General features: G+C 50.8%; 3 protein-coding genes across 3 annotated transcripts; 1 reads left to right on the top strand and 2 right to left on the bottom strand.

Annotated features, from left to right (window-relative positions):
* Positions 1 to 394: 394 nt before the first annotated feature.
* TGME49_278450 (hypothetical protein) lies at positions 395 to 4,037 on the bottom strand. Its single transcript, XM_002370507.2, has 3 exons — positions 2,794 to 4,037; positions 2,190 to 2,404; positions 395 to 1,953 (listed from the first exon to the last, which is right to left on the bottom strand). The coding sequence occupies exons 1-3, from the start codon at positions 3,194 to 3,196 to the stop codon at positions 1,174 to 1,176; spliced, it is 1,398 nt and encodes a 465-aa protein (XP_002370548.1). The 5' UTR covers positions 3,197 to 4,037; the 3' UTR covers positions 395 to 1,173.
* A 220-nt stretch (positions 4,038 to 4,257) lies between these two features.
* Positions 4,258 to 6,537, top strand: TGME49_278460 (hypothetical protein; the record flags this gene model as incomplete). The annotated part of the gene is made up of 1 exon (XM_002370508.2): positions 4,258 to 6,537. The coding sequence occupies exon 1, from the start codon at positions 6,052 to 6,054 to the stop codon at positions 6,535 to 6,537; it is 486 nt and encodes a 161-aa protein (XP_002370549.1). The 5' UTR covers positions 4,258 to 6,051.
* A 1,062-nt stretch (positions 6,538 to 7,599) lies between these two features.
* Positions 7,600 to 13,702, bottom strand: TGME49_278470 (hypothetical protein). The gene is made up of 7 exons (XM_002370509.2): positions 12,495 to 13,702; positions 11,834 to 12,013; positions 10,927 to 11,019; positions 10,336 to 10,444; positions 9,635 to 9,789; positions 8,943 to 9,129; positions 7,600 to 8,548 (listed from the first exon to the last, which is right to left on the bottom strand). Exons 1-7 carry the CDS (start codon positions 13,400 to 13,402, stop codon positions 8,402 to 8,404), a joined length of 1,779 nt encoding a protein of 592 aa, XP_002370550.2. The 5' UTR covers positions 13,403 to 13,702; the 3' UTR covers positions 7,600 to 8,401.
* Positions 13,703 to 13,787: the final 85 nt, after the last annotated feature.

Below are 13,787 nucleotides of genomic sequence, written 5' to 3'. Positions count from 1 at the left end.
GTAAGTTCTGTGTGCCGGTTTTAGTTCCGTGTCTCTCTGATTTCCCGTTTGCAGCTGGGTACTTATGGGCGGCACAGTGCGGACGGCAGCAGGGGGCTGGGTGGACGTATCTTCTCGGCCGCTGTGAATTTGTGGGGGATACACGCACAAACAGATTTCCACTTTAATAAGAGTTCCCGCCCTGCACACATTTCCCTCCGTTTCTAGTCCACTGTTATACGAGTGAGAAATGAGGGATGGAAGGAGATGGGCCGGGACGTGGTCCCGTGTGGCTGGCCGATTCCCCGGAGCATATGTCGACTGGCGGCCTAACGGGCGCCACTGCGACTGAGTGCAGTGGAATCGATGCCACAGCGAAAGTCGCTTATAGCAAATTTGTTCAGTTTGTGGCATCTATTTCCTCGGTAAAGCGCGGCGTCAAGCAAGGAATCAACGCCTGCAGGGCCATTAGAGCATACATCTCTCCACTGCAGTGTATCCACTCAATATTACTACTGCGTTGTTCGAAACTACAATGGTGCCTTATATTTGCTTTCCAAGGCTTTTGTGTGATGATGCTGAAGTTCCAGCATTATGAAAGGCGCAGTTTATTCAGTCGTTCCTCCACATTCTCATGGGGATAGTAGTCACACACTAAGACAAACTAATTTTATTAGGGCTATCGTTTCTTATGTGAATGCAGCGACTGATCTTCGCTGCAAATATTCCAACTTCTGTTGCTAGAGCCATCCGGGCTCGCTCCTTAGATAGCGCGCGGTGGTCATCCTTGCACTGTTCGAAGCTACACTTAGAAAGAAGTGAGACTCTGAGGTTCGGGAGCGCCCATCGGGAGGGCAGAATTCTGCAGAATATACGGGACTATCGCAGTCCAGAAATGAAAGCTGGTCTGCGGTGGCACAATGAGCACGACGATCCTACTGTGCACAGCTGTGTACATTCCTCCGTCAGCACACTGTTACTCCAACAATGGTTTGGGACCCGCCACGGTTCCATTCTGCCTGGAGCATCCGGGACCAAGATTGTTGCTGACGTGTTGACATACGAACACACGACGAAGCGTTGGCCTTCCTCGTAACCCAACTTCTCCACGGAAGTCTTGCAGTGATTGCTTCGTCGTTCTGGCAAGCTTACGGTGACTATCTTGTATAACCGTTCCGCCGCCGATGGCATCACTCATCGCACGAGCTTCGACATTGCAAGCGGTGGCACCAGTGAGCCCGCGCCACGGGAGCGGATTGGTTTCTCGCAATTGACAGTTGTCTTTGTAATCTCCGACAGTGGTTCATGTATCTCTGTAGGTCCAGCTGCTGAGGATACTGATGCGGGCACTGACTCTTGCTTGGGCTGTGTCCGCCGAAGACAGTTTCTTCGTATTGGCCGATGTGGTGAAGTTGACGGTACAGAAAGCCGGTTTTCTTGCTCCGCAAAGTTTTCAAGTACACCAGCGCCACTTCTGGACCTGCTGACCGCTCGAGGACCATCACTTGGTAGAACGTGGACTGGGTGCGCACCTACAGCGGCTGCAGCAGAAGCACCCAGAGGCCGACTTTCTTGGTATTCTCCTCGAGTTTCGATCGTTGATGGAGCAACAGCACCCTCTGCTCTTACGTGTCTCGCGGGACATGCCGAAACGTTTGACAGATTCCGCCGCCCCGACGGTAAAACGCCTTGGTTGTAGGCTTTTAATATACCGTCCGAGCAAAGCGACGCAATCCGTTGATCCAGCTCCTCTGCGGCTGCCTCGCTCTCAAAGTCATCCGGAATGACACGTTTCATATATGCCCTAGTGTCGAATATCAAGCGCTGTCTCGTCGGGTCATAAAGGAGGTACTTTGTGCGATCGCCCAACGACAGGTCAGCCAACAGTGACGGGCCGTAATCTTCGAAATGAGTTTGAAGCTTGACGGATTCTTCCAGTGTTTCCATCGAGTCGTTGAACAGCTTTTCCAGCGCCTGTACGCCACATACATGCAACTATTACAACTACATGGCGCACGACCGACGAAACCTCTTTGCATAAATACACTAGACCACAGTGACACTCTAGTGCCACATGCACCGCAGTGGCGTTTATTTCGCAATCACGCACTTATGCACGTATGCATAGTTTTCCAGAGACGAAACGCTTTTTGCGCGTGTGACAGGGGTATGCTCCAGGGTCTCCGCTGTGCATTATCCTACATCCTTACCTTAGTTGTCGGCCCCTTGTGTCCTATGTCTCCGGCTACTTGCTGCTGAAGTCGCATCAAGGTACGCGCATTCGCCAAATTGATCTTCAACAGTTCGTTGTGCAAGCATATCAGGTCGGGCAGCATCGCGGAGAAATCGGTTGCTCCAATTTGATAAGCCTGCTCAACAGGGATTCCGTCTGCGAGCATCTCCCAGTCCCATGCAACGTAGACATCTGTGACGCACGAGTAACAGCGGAGGTCAGGACTCATGAGCGGCGTAGTATCCCTACTTCTGCTTCCCATATTTTCACACGTATTAATGTCAGACTACGATCGGGCTAGTGCAGTTACCAACAAAAGGGTTTGGCCTGTGGTCGAGAATGACGTGGACTGTGCAGCAGCAGCATAAGCGAAAGATCTTGCTCACAGGGGGTTGACATCGCTTCGTACCGGTGGCAGAAAATTGATATGTTATAAGTATCTATCTCTCGCTTCGCGTGAATGCTCTTGCGACAGGTGGGCCATCTTACTGCTACACAGTACCGAAAGATCAATATGTGAGTCGTAAGTATCGGACCCAATAAAGCACTGTTACTACCAGAAAAAAAACCAGAAAACTGACCTGCGTATTTTTGAAAATAGTCCAGGAGGCGCAGCACGCTACTGACTGGGCGCCTGATACGGGTGTATTTGCCGAGGGGGTCCTCAAGAGCAGGTTGATTCATCGGATCAAGAGCGTCAATTCGCTGCTCCAACGGCGAAGTGCTCGCCGATGTGGCCTTGCTCGTCGCAGCTCTCTTCGTCTCATCCTGAGACTCTTGTTCAAGAGAGTCCGGTAACGGCGGCTTGGTTAAAAATTGTGTTCGGATCTGCCCCGATGTACGCGTCAATGTACGTTCTAGGCCTTTAACCGCACCCTGGACCGATAAAATATTTGGTAATGTCTCGATGTAGTCGTTGACCAGAAGTGGAAGCAACGTAACCGGTGGCGGGGGCAGCCGTCCTCCTCCCCGAAGTGACTCCATCTTTACTAAGGCAGAAAACAGCAATTGTCGTTATGCATCGTATCTCGCATTGCATCTTGTTGACACGACACACTTGAACCGTAGGTGTTACGACACAATCCTGAAGCGGTTGCGTTGTGTTGAACTGCACAATGCAGCGGAGAAGATGACCCTGTCGGGAGGCGGGAAAAAGAGGAAATGGATAACTGTAACAGCATTTCTGGGTGAAATGGTTGCGACCAGAAGATACATGGCGTGCACACACAGGGAACGTTCTGTCAAGCTTTATTAATCCTCCCAACTTCCTATATTCTGTGTCCCTCAACTCATTCTAAACGGGGGTCATGGTATCAATGGCGAGAGCTGGAAGGACAATTCTTCTGTCTGAATACGCCATTTGTACAGCATACTAACAGACGTACAATGACGAATTGCAGAGGTTTCGGATGTGTACAACACTGGAGCAAACGCGGTATCCTAATCCTTGGGAGAACCGGACATGCGCGCCCGCTGGAATGAGACGCCAACCCATCGAGTTATTGGATATAAAAATTTGCATGTGCATAATGATATGGTTTGGCGAGCTTTTGTACGAAACAAAAACAGTTTGTTCTCTGCCTGAAACAAATCAAACGACTGAAGTCTGCCCATTTGCAGTTCTCATCGACCGAGGGACTAGCTAGCCGCCATACGACAAGGCAAGAGCGGAAAAAATGTGGTGGCAACCCATATTAAAGTTCGAACTTAGAGCTCTTCACTTAATGCTCCCTCCCCAAATGTTGTTTTCCAAAGGAATATGCGGCTCTTGTGGACTGCTGAAGTGTGCTCGGTAGCGGTCTGACAGGGTGACGCAAGGTTGGCGGTCACCGGGGGTGGAGACTCACAGCGCTCACGGCAATCACCGATGTTCCTTGGCATGACATGACAGCATTCTAGAGGTGGTGTTGCTAGTACTAGAAGAGATCTTGCTGCGCAGGTCTGCTTCCTGCACCAGAATGGGCTGGATCTAACAAGCCACACAGAACTTCCGACGTCTGGCATACCTCAAAACGCCGTTAGTGATATTCTTTACTTGATCAATGAAACATCTCGACGTCTGGAGCGATCATAGCATTTGAGACAATACTTTTTCGGTTTTCAGGAAGTATTCCGAGTCAGTCGCGTTTTTTACACAACGAAGTCTATTGACTGAGCAGTGCGTCGTGTTCCCAGCATCCGACACCACACGGATGTAGGCTTGGTGGTTTCTGAAGCGAGCCTACCACTAGAAGCGTTCGATAGAAAGTATGCTGTCAGAGAAGTTTCCGTTGCTCATCGAAGATGCCCGTGCTATTTACGGGCGTGAGTGTAAGCATTCTTCCCTCGGGTCAGTGCGCTTGTAAACGTATTCACTACCAAGATGCTGATTACAGAACGGCCAATTCCAGACTGGCGGAATCCAACAGGCACTAAAACGGGTTGTTTCTTTTTGCGAGGAGGTAATTTACAGTGATTTAGCTGCGTGAGATGTTCCCCGAGGCAAACACTGGACCTCCCTTTTGCAGCAGAACTGAAGGCGAACGGACTATCTGATGACTTTCCGCTTCGGTCAGTACTGCAGTTCCTCGATGCGTGAATGACTGACAGTGGTAAACGTTTTGTGTGCTATCGTTTACGGTCGCCTAATGGAACAAATGCTCTCTAACTCCTCCGAGCATGCATTCTTTCCACCTGTAGGAGGTTAGTTATTTTTGCTTTCAACTTCAGCTGAGACCGAAGATAAGAAACGGTTTTGAGGGTCGTTCCCTCTGCAAGGATATAGCTAAACAGAAACGTTTGCTGGTTTTTGTTCACTATGCTTCGTTCTTGTCGGTGTGGTCAATACTTTTTTTTTCTCCTCCATAGAAATGAACAGCGTGTGTGGCCTCTGAGTGACATGTGGATGCATTTAAAAACGTTTGTGGTTTTTGCTAGAACGTAAGGACAACAACGAAGCACGCTAGTGCTGCCGAACGTACTTTGCGGGGACCCACATCCGGCAGCGTGTTCGGCTTGGAAACAGCTGTTAGAGCGTTAGCAAGAAGGTTTCACGCAGGGAACGAACGAAGAAAAGCTCTGCTGCGTTGACTCAGCGTCTTTGACTTGAGTCGTTCCAGTGCTTCGCTTTTGATTTCTTCTTTGATTCTAGCCCTTCACGTTTTTCTTCAACAGCGTCCACCTCACTGTAGCGGACCGTTGACAGACGCTGTGGTCGGAGAATGAGACAAATTTTGCTGGTTTGGCGCGTTCGGCTACCACGACAGATTCACGCTTGAACCGTCTGGTTCCCTCTCTCCTTCTTGACTGCATCGACTGCCTATAGTTATTTCTGTAACGGCGGTGCTTGGATGATGATATGCTCGGGACATTCAACTGTCCAAACTCGGCCAGGCACAAAGCGGTTTCTGTTCGTCCATGGTGAAATCACGAAGAAGACATCGATGCTTTGCCACCAGCAACAGGAATGTGCCGTTTTTCCTTTCACTATAATTTCCCATAGTTCTTCGTGTATGTGCTCGCTGGAATTCCTGCGCCATAGCGACTGCTTTAAAGTGTTCCATGGTGTACTACACCCTCTACCCGCTGCCGTATCACAACGACACGTGCGGCATTTGCGAATGTTTTTGACAGCATGCCATATAACACGTCGCTGATCTCGAGGAATTGGTTTCTACGATCTTTCCGCTCTTCTTACCGGGTTCGTCGACTTTGGGTATCTTTGCCATACTGAAGCTCCGTCCTTGTCTACGCTTCCGTAGAACTGTTCCTTTGGGTCGCGAAAACGTGTGAAAAGCGACCCATCCGTTTTATGTAGTGCTCTGACGAAATCTGAGACCCGAAACCTAAATGTAGGCAGCATGTCTCCATCGTACTATGTGTTCAGCAGCTCTGTCTTTCTGGAGCTTTTGTTTCTCATAGATCGCCTGCTCGTCAACTGGCTAGGTCCCGTTCTATATGCGTTCCTACTGTTCTACAAGTACTATGCCTGTGAACTCGCTCTCCACCTACTTCCTGCCGACATTGTCTTTTACATATCTTTCTTCTACGTGAACCGAACTAGGCTCGCCGCAGGGTCCGCAGGAAACAAGTCTGGCTCGGCAAGTCTCATCTTCTGGTTCTGGACACTGTCGCCGTTCTCTCTCGCGGCCCACGTTTACAGCTTCGCAGGACTCCCCCTCGTTCTTACTGTGGATATCCTTTTTACCGCTTTGGCTCTGAGTGTCTTTCTTCTTCAGATCATTTGGTCCGTTGTTATATTCCTGCTTTCGAATACCGACGTGGAAACCGAGTCACCAATAGGCTCGTCGTACGACATTGCGTACGCTGCTGCGCAGCACCACTAACGCTTTCTCCCGCCTTCCAGTCTGTCCGCCTTTCGTCTGTGTCCCACCAAAGATGCCACGTGTACCGAACATCCGCTGGGAAGGTCGATACGACAAAGTGCATGGAAATAGGCTACGAGAACCGTACGTCTTTCGAGGTTTCTTGTCTCGTTGTTTTTGCCGTCCAAATTTCGACGAACGTTGCTACAGAGATTTGCGGTGGTGCAAGACTCTCTCTGATGCCATCAAATATGAAGACGCCTCTCATTCATTCCTAATTGACCTAGCCTTTTGACAGTGGGCTCGTCGAAGAGCTCAGCCAGTCTTTGTTCCGTTCTCAACGAGGTGCTCTCGACGTCAGGCCCTCCAAAAGTGGACCAACGCATCTATCTGCGATCTGTTAGAAAGGAAAGAAACGGATCTTGTGTCTTCTCCGCTCTTCTCCTCTCCGCTAGCGGCCAAAACAAACTCTCTACACTGAGAAGTTAACGATTTGCTGGCATGCAGAGAAGGAATTTGAGGCAGAAAAGGAATTCTCGCGAGTTCTGTTGCGTTGCACAGGATGGGACTGAGACAGACATGTCTGTAGAGAGATAGCGTGCCTCCGGTCGGCGAAAACCGGGACGTGTGGAAACAAGTAGAAAAGCAGCTCCATACGCTTGTTCATTTGAAATGTGATTATAGACATGAGGAGGTAGCTAAACAGGTGTCTTCGAAGCCATTAGCAGTCTCGTCAGCGTCTGTCGCCTATTTCGTTCCACGGACAGTTTGAAACGAAAATTGAAGTCTGACACCTAAAATCGCCTAAACCGGTGTAAGTGCCCATGCGACCAGAGCCTAACGGAGAGCTAGAATCAGTGTAGATATATGGGAACAGGATTCCTGAATCCAGTCGAACAGGCAAATTTAAGATATCTACGAGACCCCACACCACTCCTCGACGACAACGCTTCTACATATATACGAACTCATATACGCGCATGCATACGAAGATCTTTGTGAGTGAACGTGTAACTGGATATCCAGAAAGGTGCGTGAAAGATTGCTCAACGTATACGGGTAGATACACCCACAGACAGGCAAGGCCAGGTGTCTTTTACATATCTGTTCAGACACAGTTTCTGAGTCCTATCGTGTCACGGCAGGCATGCACAATGAAACCTCTCTCTGCAAAAACAGAGCTTCACACATATTTAGACAACTATGCCTTAAAAAGCAAATGCATGGCCACGAAAATATGTGTACGACGCACCAATGGATGTCGTCTGTACCTTAGTGCCATGCGTTTCTTGAGCTCTAATTCCCTTCATACTTCTGACTGGTAAACCAGGACGAGACTCTCTATGCGTTTTCGCTTAGACGGAGGAAGCCACACCACTAGTCAGCGTGGTCGTCTAGCCCCCTCCTTTCTTCACAGGTCACAAAAAAGGATAGTTCTCTCACCGAAAAAACGTAGACAAGCCAGATGAAAATCCCTATATACATACGACTTCAGGTGCCAAGCAACTTGCCATTCCATTCTGTCCCCTTCCACACAAGTTCTGAACTCCTCGCATTCGATGCGTGGCTCTAAACAGCCTCGATGTTTTCTGGCTACGGAATCAACCCCGATCAGAAGAAGACCGTGGCTGGAATTCGCTCCCGACATTCTACGAGCGACTTCAAATGACACAACCGCGTATGCATGCAGATCGGCCATCGCACACAGACGTATGTAGATGCGCGTTTCCACGTGTGTGAGTTCGTTCTTTTTGATGATCGTGTCCCCTCTTCCGCGGAGAACGGTTGGAATTTGAGGCACCGTCACTTCACAGATGTAATTCCCCATATGAGAAGAGACTGAGTTGCAGAGTTCTGGTCGGAATCGCTTGCACCCTTTTCATATTTATAAACATGAGAGGCTCTTTGGCGCCCTGTGTGCCGGACAGCGACTGTCGCCATCGTCGTCTTCTTCTGGGTCGAAGAACTCGTCGTCGTCGTCCTCCTCCTGCCGCCTCGCAGCCGACTCTCCGTGGAACTCTGTGTCTGTCGTCTGAATGACGAAACAAAGACCCACTGACGACATTGCTTGACCCTCGCGGAAAACAAAGGGACAGGAGAACCTGAATAGACCTACAACTGGAAACAGCGATATATATATATATATATGTATATAATTCAATAGAGATATACAGACACACATGGGGATAGCTGTGCGTCCATATCCACCTACAGCCACATAGACCAATTCTGAAATCTACGTGTATGTGGGGATGATTGAGACCTATGATTCCTCCATGTGCGAGAACCTCGGTTGAGGCGCGGTGCGGCAGGACGAGGAGGTAGGATCTAGTCTTTTATATTTGGTCTGAAGAGCATGCACATCTACATGCCCACTCCCCTCTGTGTGGAGGCCGTTGAAAATCATTCGCGTCGAATCCTCTTACCTGCTCTCCAGACACTTCCGGGCCGGCAGGGATCTTTATGGTCCCCCCGATAAGTCCGACGTCCCTCAGCCGATCTTCAATGAAACCGTAGAGAAACCGATTTTTCGTTCGCCTCGCCTCATGCTCGCCCGTCATGGCTGCCTTGCATGCACTCTGAAAAGCACTGAACGCCCCCCGCGAAAAAATCCTGCACAGAGAACAAACAAGAAAACAAAGCGAATAGGCTCTCAAACGTCCCGACAAACTGCTTCGTTAAACTCCGGATTCTTCTGCTGCATTCGCCGTCGTACTCTCCTTCCAACGAAACCGACAGTCGGCTTTCCCACACACACACACAAACGGATGCTCAAATTCGTTTTCTTAAGGAAAGCGCCAAAAAACATTCAAGCATATCCATGTTTATACGCAGTTCGAGTAGATACGCAAATACACATACGTATCTATGCCTACATATATATATATATATTTTCCATCAACACTCATATATATATATATATATACGGATGCAAATGTGCATGTGCGTGTAGAAATCACACAAGGAAGACCGCTTGATCTTTGTTGCGTAGGCTTTCTCGCGACAGCCACCCTTCCGTGAGTTCTTTTCTTGGATGTCCTGTAGTTGCGATCTTCTCCACCCTTGATCCCTTTGCCATCTTCCGGATTCAGCTCTCAGCTCGCGTATTGCCTCGTACTTGGAGACAAATTCCACCATTTTCATGGGGACGTGCATGCGACAGTTCGTGTGCCACAGGAGGCGAAGAAACGAGGCGTTGCTGCCTCGAGGAATGATCACAAGGTTTCCGTCGACGCACATGCGCTCCACGCCCTCTGCAGGCTGTGTGACTGGCTGAAGGAGAAGCAAAATCGTCGAAGAAAAAACAGAGAAAGGCGCTTTTCAGGAGCGTAGGACTCCGACTTCGCCCCCCAAGACGCTTCGTGTACTTTGAAAAGCGGGGAAGCAGAGTCACCGAAGGAACAAGTTCTCGCGTTGGGTCGGGGCGGAGGGGAGCATGCGACATTGAAACCGTGCAGAGAGAAGGATAAAAAGAAGAGAAAAAATCGCCGAAGGATGTGAAGCGGAAAAACGACGAAAGGGAGAGACTCACGAGCACCCACAGCGAAGTGGGGAGGGGGGGAGACAGTGAGGCGCAGAAAACGGGGAAAGACAAGTGACGGGGAAGGTGAAAAGCTGAACAGGATCGAAGAGAGATTCACCCAACAAGATAGGGAAGGACGTAGAACGGCAGCCACGGCTGAGCACAAAACGTGAGTGACTCTGCATAACAGAAAACGAGAGGAATAGGACAAAGGCGCGGAAGAACAGGCGAAAGATACGCTTGTTCAGACCGACAGAAAGAGAGAGAACGACACCAGGGATCCCATCCACCCTCACAACTCGATGTCGGGGACTCGGAGACTCATGGTCGAGGGTCGTCATTTTCACGGCAATCTGCGAATTTCTCTCGAAGTCGTCGACCGCCCAGACCTCAAAGAGAGCGTCTCTGAAGCGCCAAACCGTATGAAAAGCGAGGAAAAGACACAAGAGACATTTGAGAGAGGGCCTGCCTCTCAACCCAGCTGACAAATGATGTATGTTCTCTGCATGCAGTCCTCTGCATGCGAGCAAAGGAGACGTTTCACGAAGTTCTCAACTCAGCCACGGAAGACAGGACACAAACTCTGCAAAACCTGAAACGGAGCACAAATGACATGAGGCCAAAAGTAAGCGAAAGCGCTCCCATATACAATGGACGCTACAGCTGAAGATCTATCTATCTACACACGCATATCTATGTATATATATATATATATCTACATCTATATATTTATATATGTATGCATATATATATGAGGTGAATGCGCGGTTGAATAAACAGATGGGAACAGGACCTGGTGATAAGTAGCAGCGAGAGAGGGGGAGAGAGAAAAGCAGATGACAGTGAGGGAGTTGGATTGGCCTCTGAAGTCCGAGAAAGACGCATACCTGTTCGACAGCGGCCAGGGGAAGTCGACGTGGAACTGAACCAGCTGGTCGACGCGGCCCAAGGAAGTCCCGACGACGTCTCGGAGTCCGAGTCTGGAAGTAAAAGAGGCAAAAGGAAAAGAAGACAAAACCACGGCGCGACCTGGTGCGACAGTTCGGTGGCTGCCTATTTTTCCGCCCCCAGTCAAGCAGGGCCAGACCGGAGAAGAGTTGAACGCGTCCATCTGTGTGTCTGCGTTGATCCGCCGTCCCCACGGTGGACGCGGTGCCCATTCCGGTGGTTCTCGCCTAGCACAGAATCCACGTGGAGCGACCTTCATGTCGACTTCTCCAACAGACGGCACAAAAGGGTAATGCGAACCTGTTGTCACCCGCAAGAGCGGCGAGAGAAGACGGCGTAGTCACAGAGAAGGTGATTGTAGAGTGAACCTCACAATGGAGCAGTGCTCGAAGTCACTCAGGACGACAGTGTCAAAAGCGATACAGAGCTTCCTTCTGCATACTCATCCTGCACTTGCACTCTTCAGTCTCTCCTCGGTGCGTTGGGGCTGGCGTAGCCTTTTGTGTGTCTGAATATCCCACAGTGTGGACAGAATCTCTCGGAAAGCCTGACATTCACGATTGAGAGAAAAGACAAACGCACCAGGCGAAATCGAGTTTCCTCGCCGCGCGCCGGAGAACGGAAACCCACGTAGGCGCCCCTCCGTCCAGGTTGAGGTGGACGGACCGCAGGGCACTCTGCGGTGAGTATGCAAAAAATCTCCTCTCCAGGGAAGTTCAGCAACGACCCTGTGTAGAGGGCATATCGCCCTCGGCCGACGGCAGAGGAGTCGAACGAAGGCTTGCGCGAGTTTCTCAAGCGAGTAGGAATCACAACAACCATCGAGAGGAAACGGCGTTCCCTTACTTGACTGGACGCGAAAAGTAGGGCACCCAGGTTTTGAAGAGATCGACTTCGTTGAGCACAGAGAGAATCGCCTCGAGCGGCGCCTCGACGTCGCCCTCGATCCGAAATGTTAACAGCTCTCGATTATCCGCGTAGTTCCTGACGAAAACGCGCATGTCCTCTTCCTCCACGGCGTGATGCCTGGAGATGCAGGCAGTAGAGAGCAACGATCGAGCAGGAAAGTCAGGGAACATGTTACGGTGCCTCAGTCGAGTAGCAGACGAACTCACGATCAGTACTCGATAGATCAGAGGAAGCGAGGGAGTCGAACAAGACGGCAAGGAGACAAGCAACGCGAGAGCGACGCGAAAAGCAGGAGGCGAAGGAGACTGGCCGTTTCTCCCTCCCGCAGCTTGCGGCTTTGAGTCTCCATGTCCCCGACCTCTGTGGGCCGGAAGGCCGTCGAATTTCCACCTCCCTTGATTCCCCGGCCTTTCGTCTCCTTGGAAATTCGGTCCTTCTCTTCCCGAGAAAAGCAGACGAGAGAGAAAAGAAGAAACCACAGGGAAGAGAGAAGCGAACAAGACAACACAGACGGAGGAGGCCGACGGTACCCTTCGTCCTTTCAATTATAAGAAAAAATAAACCAGATGGTGTGGAGTTTCTCTCTCAGTTTCCTCACCAAGCATTTGGCTTTCGTCCTGTGACGAGAGGGTGGAGGGGCTGCTGCATCACTCGCTCGAGGAGCGTCCCCGGGAGAACTGGAAAGTCACCGACGCAGAGTGAGCTGTCTTCCTCGTCCTCCTTCTCCTCGTTTTCTGTAATGCTTTGATGCGTTGCAGGAGTGGATGCGCGGTCTCCCTCTCTCTGCGCGCGCGATTCGATGCCTCGAAGCCGCAAGTCTCTCAGCTGGTGCCCGCAGTTGCACTCGCTGGACTGGTCGCGCTCGCAGAACTGTCGGAGCGCACAGTCTGGCGATCGACATGCCAGGGAGACGCTCTTCTCGCGATGGGCATGAAAGCAATTTTCCTCGCTCTGTTCTCTCTTCTCCCCTCCTCGTGTACCTTCAGCGCTCTCCTGAGTTACACTCAACACATTTCCATCCTCGACACCGTCTCGAGACTCTCCAGAAGAAGAGAAGGCCGAGGATGAAGAAGGCCGGAAGGAGAACTTTTGGACCAGTTGAGAGAAGTGAGTCGGTTTGCGTCTGAGGTTTGCCGCGCAGGTGTCTTGCTCGAGGAGGCGGTACGCCCTGGCGGTGAGTTCGAAGCGGTAGAGAACTTCGACCAAGTCCGCGTCGTTCTGAATCAAATGCGGAGGATAGCGATCCAACAGACAAGCTACGAGATGGTACGCGTCGACATGGCGTTCGAGGAACATCTGCTCTTGAACGACGCGCTTGTCATGCAAATACAAGGAAAAACATGCACAGGTTTGAGTCGAGGAAGCTCCAAAAGCCGACGAAGAGAAGGAAGAAGAGGGTGGAGGTGAAGAAGCGGAGGAAGCAGAAGGTTGAGGAGGAGAAAAAGACCGCGGAGGAGGACGCTCCGCCTTTGGCTCGGCAGGAGCGAAGATGGAGAGGAAACGCATGAGGAGAGAAGGATGGAGAACGCGGGAGAGGAGAGAGGAGGGATGAAGGTGACGGAGGGAGAACGCGGGAGGCAGAAGACGGCGGACGAAGGAGGGTGAAGCAATCGAGACCGAAGGAGACGACAAATGCGGACGAGAGTGAGACGAAGAAAGACCAGTTGACTTCCGTGGAAGACTCAAGCGAACGCAGCAGACAGAGAGCACCCGAGCCAGTCGCCGTCGCTGTATGTCCCGCTTCACCTCGGTCCTTTCTGGAGTGGAGAAGAACCTGTTTGGCTGAAAGAAAAGAAGACTTTCCGGAGACTTTTCAAACACAAGAAGTTCCTCCATCGAGGCTCAGCTGCTGCTGGGGTGACCTTGTGCGTCGTCGTCGCTTGCTGCCTTG

This window comes from Toxoplasma gondii, chromosome XII (genome assembly GCF_000006565.2).
Source record: "Toxoplasma gondii ME49 chromosome XII, whole genome shotgun sequence".
Taxonomy (NCBI): domain Eukaryota; phylum Apicomplexa; class Conoidasida; order Eucoccidiorida; family Sarcocystidae; genus Toxoplasma; species Toxoplasma gondii.
Note: the sequence above shows the minus strand (reverse complement) of the source record. Positions and strands in the feature narration are given on the sequence as shown.

Excerpts from the sequence above, each read along its gene's own strand:
- TGME49_278450 (XM_002370507.2), bottom strand. The coding sequence starts at position 3,196 with ATGGAGTCACTTCGGGGAGGAGGACGGCTGCCCCCGCCACCGGTTACG. Across the intron at positions 2,405-2,793 it reads CTATTTTCAAAAATACGCAG|ATGTCTACGTTGCATGGGAC; the intron begins GTCAGTTTTCTG and ends CGTGCGTCACAG. Across the intron at positions 1,954-2,189 it reads ACAAGGGGCCGACAACTAAG|GCGCTGGAAAAGCTGTTCAA; the intron begins GTAAGGATGTAG and ends TGTGGCGTACAG.
- TGME49_278470 (XM_002370509.2), bottom strand. The coding sequence starts at position 13,402 with ATGCGTTTCCTCTCCATCTTCGCTCCTGCCGAGCCAAAGGCGGAGCGT. Across the intron at positions 9,790-10,335 it reads CGAGTCCCCGACATCGAGTT|CCAGTCACACAGCCTGCAGA; the intron begins GTGAGGGTGGAT and ends CTTCTCCTTCAG. Across the intron at positions 9,130-9,634 it reads ATGGTGGAATTTGTCTCCAA|GATTTTTTCGCGGGGGGCGT; the intron begins GTACGAGGCAAT and ends TTCTCTGTGCAG.